At 18.7% G+C, this 4,081-nt stretch overlaps 1 protein-coding gene across 1 annotated transcript; it reads right to left on the reverse strand.

The window, feature by feature from the left end:
• Positions 1-2,082: 2,082 nt before the first annotated feature.
• Positions 2,083-3,288, reverse strand: PGAL8A_00450400 (hypothetical protein; the record flags this gene model as incomplete). Its single annotated transcript, XM_028673255.1, has 1 exon — positions 2,083-3,288. One exon carries the CDS (start codon positions 3,286-3,288, stop codon positions 2,083-2,085), a length of 1,206 nt encoding a protein of 401 aa, XP_028529726.1.
• Between the last annotated feature and the right edge of the window lie 793 nt (positions 3,289-4,081).

Consider the following 4,081-nt stretch of genomic DNA (forward strand, 5'->3'; position numbering starts at 1 on the left):
GAATAATTATAAAGCTTTTATATAATTTTCTGTATACTATGAAATAAAAAAACATTTTTTATATCTTGACTTTTTACTTATATTTTTTAATAGTTTTGTTAAAAATTATGTTTTAAAAAAAATCGTATCACAAGAAATCATTGAAATTTTTTTTTTTTAAAAGTTAATGTACATTTTATTTTGTATAATTTTTTTTTTTTTTATACATATTTTTATATTCAAAATTTTCAAATATCTTATATTTACTGGAATCTTCTATAGGGAGTTCTTATTATGGTATTAAAATTTTAAAAAAGCAAAAGATATCTTATATTGATAAAATATTGAAAAATCAAAATAAAAAGGAGAATATATATATATCTATACTAATTTTAGTTGTAAAATGATATTTATGTTAGAATGACTAAATTTCATTAACATAATTTTCTTGGATGAACATTTATTTACTTTAATAAAAATTATTATTTTTCTAAAAAAATTGAATAGCACTTAAAACTATAAATTAAATAAATAATAAACTCTTAACCCAAATTAACAAATTTATATTAAGATTATTAATAGTATTTTAAAGAGATCAAAAAGTTAAATATTTGTCAGTATATAGTGTTATTAACCTTGTTTTTAGCTTTAATAAATATTAATTAAAAATATATTCAACTTTTTTTGTGCATGTAATTTATACAAGATATATATGTATAATTAAAGATGTACAGTATAGGACTCTAGAAATAGTGTGAAAAAAAAAAGATCATTCCTTTATATTTTTGGAATACACACAAAAAAATATTTTTTTTTTATCATGCATATTTAAAAAAAGAAAACAAATTTGCATAAATATGTACGCTTGATAATTTTTTTTTAATTTTTGTTTTATTAATGATATAAAAAAAAAAATTATTTATTTATTTTTGTTATATTGTGGAATGAGAAGAAATTATTTTAATTTTATTTTCGCTTAATGAAGAATTATATATGTAATGGAGTGTTTAATATCTTATAAAATGTTGATATGATTATGCGAATATTAACTTAATATTAAAATAAATAATAAAGTAGAAATTAACTAATAAATTATTATAAGTTAAATTAAGATTATATTCATTTCAATAAACAACATAATTATGGATTTTCTACATGCTTTTATTAAATTTACTATTCATAGAATTACAAAGGTATTAATAGCATATGAATAAATTAAATACTAGCGAAAACAAAATCCTTTTTTGTTTTTGTTATAACTTAGGATTTTATATTTTTGGTTTAAATATCAATTTGAATGGATAAACTTCAACACAATTCAATAAATTACAAAGGAAAAAAAAAAAATATATAACGTTAAAATTAAAACTATAATTAATAAAGAAATATATAAAAATAAAAAAAAAGCAATAAAATTTTTCATTTTTTTTTTTTTTATTTTATTTTTTTATCTATTTAATATACATGATTAAACTATGTTTTAAGTATAAGTTATTAATATTTCATATAGGATTATTAATTTTTTTTATTTTCCAAATATGTAAATATAGAGAGACATACACAAAAGAAACAATAAAAATACTGAGAGGTAATATTTTTATTGAAGACATTATGTTTATATAGATGTAAAATGTTTATTTAGGTTTAATGAGCATCCATTGCTTAGATTTATATGATATTAACTAATTAAGCACACAATTAGATTTAATTGAAACTTATACATAAAATTTTAACGATTTAATTTAGTAAAAAATTCTTTGTATTCTCTTAATATGTTATATACTTACGATTACCCTTTAAGATATAATTAAAAAATAATTTTAGTAGAAAAAAAACAGTTATTAAAAATTATTGTGACAATCTATTATATTTGACATAGCAATTTAAATTTTTAAATCAAATTTTAAAGAATTAAAATTAAAAAATCCTACATGTGTACTATAATAATGATCTTCATTGTTAATAGTATTTACTGTGCATACCTTTATAAATCTATGTATATAATTTTTCTCAAAAAATATAAATTCAAAAAATTTACAAATTATGAAAGTACAAAAATGATTACATAATTATAAATTAATTGTATATTTTATTAAAAATAATTTAACTAATAATATCTAAAACATAACTCCTTATTCTATATGCCATTTTTTCAACATCTTCTGGTAATGTAATATTTTCTGTCTCTAATAAATAATCAGTTTTATCTTTCGTCATATCAATATAATTTATTTCATCTTCCTGCACATTGGAATCAAGAATTTGCATTGAGATCTCATAAACTAATTCACTCTCAAGACGATAAATTTTCAACATATTCGAAATTCTAGCTTCTGATATTGTTTCTAAAGATACAAGTCTAATGCATTCTTTTACTCTAATATACATATTTCTAAGTTGAGGATATGACAATGAAATATTGCTTCTTTTAGAGTAATCATTTATTGTTTCCATTATAAGTTTAGAATCATAGAAAACATCTCTTGCTGTTTGGTAGTAATTTGCACTATATATTATATTTAGTAAATTTTCTATGACTTCATACTGTAATTTAGAATATAATCGAACATATTCCTCATTCTTCCAAGGAGGATTCTTAAATCTTTCATTATAAGTATTTATAGCGCTTTCAACAAATTGGCTTATTCTGGTAGCTATCTTTGTGACAACACTATCTAATAAACTGATATTTTGCATAATTAATCTTCTTTGAACTATTTCTAATATTCTATCCATATTATCTCTATTATTAATTTTTACTTCTTCATCACCAGTAATTAAACTTTTCAGTAATTCTTCAGTTGCTTCTCTCTCCAATTCAAGAATTTTTTTGAAAAGGGTTTTCCTAGTCTCAGGTGATTCTAAAGAAAATTCTATAGTACGTTCAGTCATTCTGTTTATTATATTAAACATTTCAGAAAGAGGTATATTTATTCCTTCAAAATGAAATCTACTGTTAATTTTTTCAAGCATAGCTTCCATATTACCTGTAGCTTGTTCTATGCTATAATTTTCATTATACACTTTATTAAATAATTCTAGAGATAAAAGATACTCTGCATATGGGAATTTATCTATGAAAATATCTTTTTCTATAAATGTGTTATCGTCTGTAGTTTTACTATAAAATTCACGTACATATGGAATACTTTCTGCAAGATTTCTTTTTGATATTAATTTCATTTCATGATAATCTATTTGTAATATATGTTTTAATGATTTTGGTGATAAACGAAAGTCAGGAATAAATACTAAAAAGTAAGGAACCAATAATATGATATAAAAATTAAAAGCTTTTAAGATATTCATTTTTATAAAAAAAAAAATTAACTTATGTTATACTACTCAATAATATACATGTAAAAATTAATAAAAACATAAGCATATAATATTAAAATGTTTTCATTGCATATAAAGTAAAATGATTATAAATTAATAAATTATAATTGCTTTTGTCAAAATATTCCATTAAAATTTTTTTACTTCTTTTAATATATCAATTTATTACTTATACAACCTTACAAAATTTTTTTTCTAATTTATAATTTTATCTAATATACAATTAATAATTTATAATTTATAATTTTACTTTTTCTAATTTATAATTCTATGTTAATTTATAATTTTACTTTTCTAATTTTTAACTTCATTCTTTGCAATTTATTATTCTTTTTTAAATTTATTCAAATGGTTTATTTTATAAAAATAATCTTCATTTTAAATTTTCACCTAGCAATTTCTTTTTACTTATGATTAATTGAATGCTGAATTCAAATTTAAAATAAACTCATACTGACTTTGCAACATTAAATATACGTTAAATTACAAATGAATGTATTTTAGAATTAAGCTTTTCTATTAAAGGTCATTTCAAAATAATGAAACTAAAAGTAATTCAAACAATTGTCAAATGGTGCTTAAAAAAAATAAGCATTTGCTTAATATTGAATGTTAAAAATAAATTAAAACAATTGGGGGGATTCATGTTGTAAGAATAACTTTATATTTTAACATAGTAAAATTAAAAATTATATATACAATTTTTTTATTTAATATTTTTAATAAAATGTAATATAAAACTAAATGATACATCATATTTTGT

This window comes from Plasmodium gallinaceum (assembly GCF_900005855.1).
Source record: "Plasmodium gallinaceum strain 8A genome assembly, contig: PGAL8A_v1_126, whole genome shotgun sequence".
Lineage (NCBI taxonomy): Eukaryota > Apicomplexa > Aconoidasida > Haemosporida > Plasmodiidae > Plasmodium > Plasmodium gallinaceum.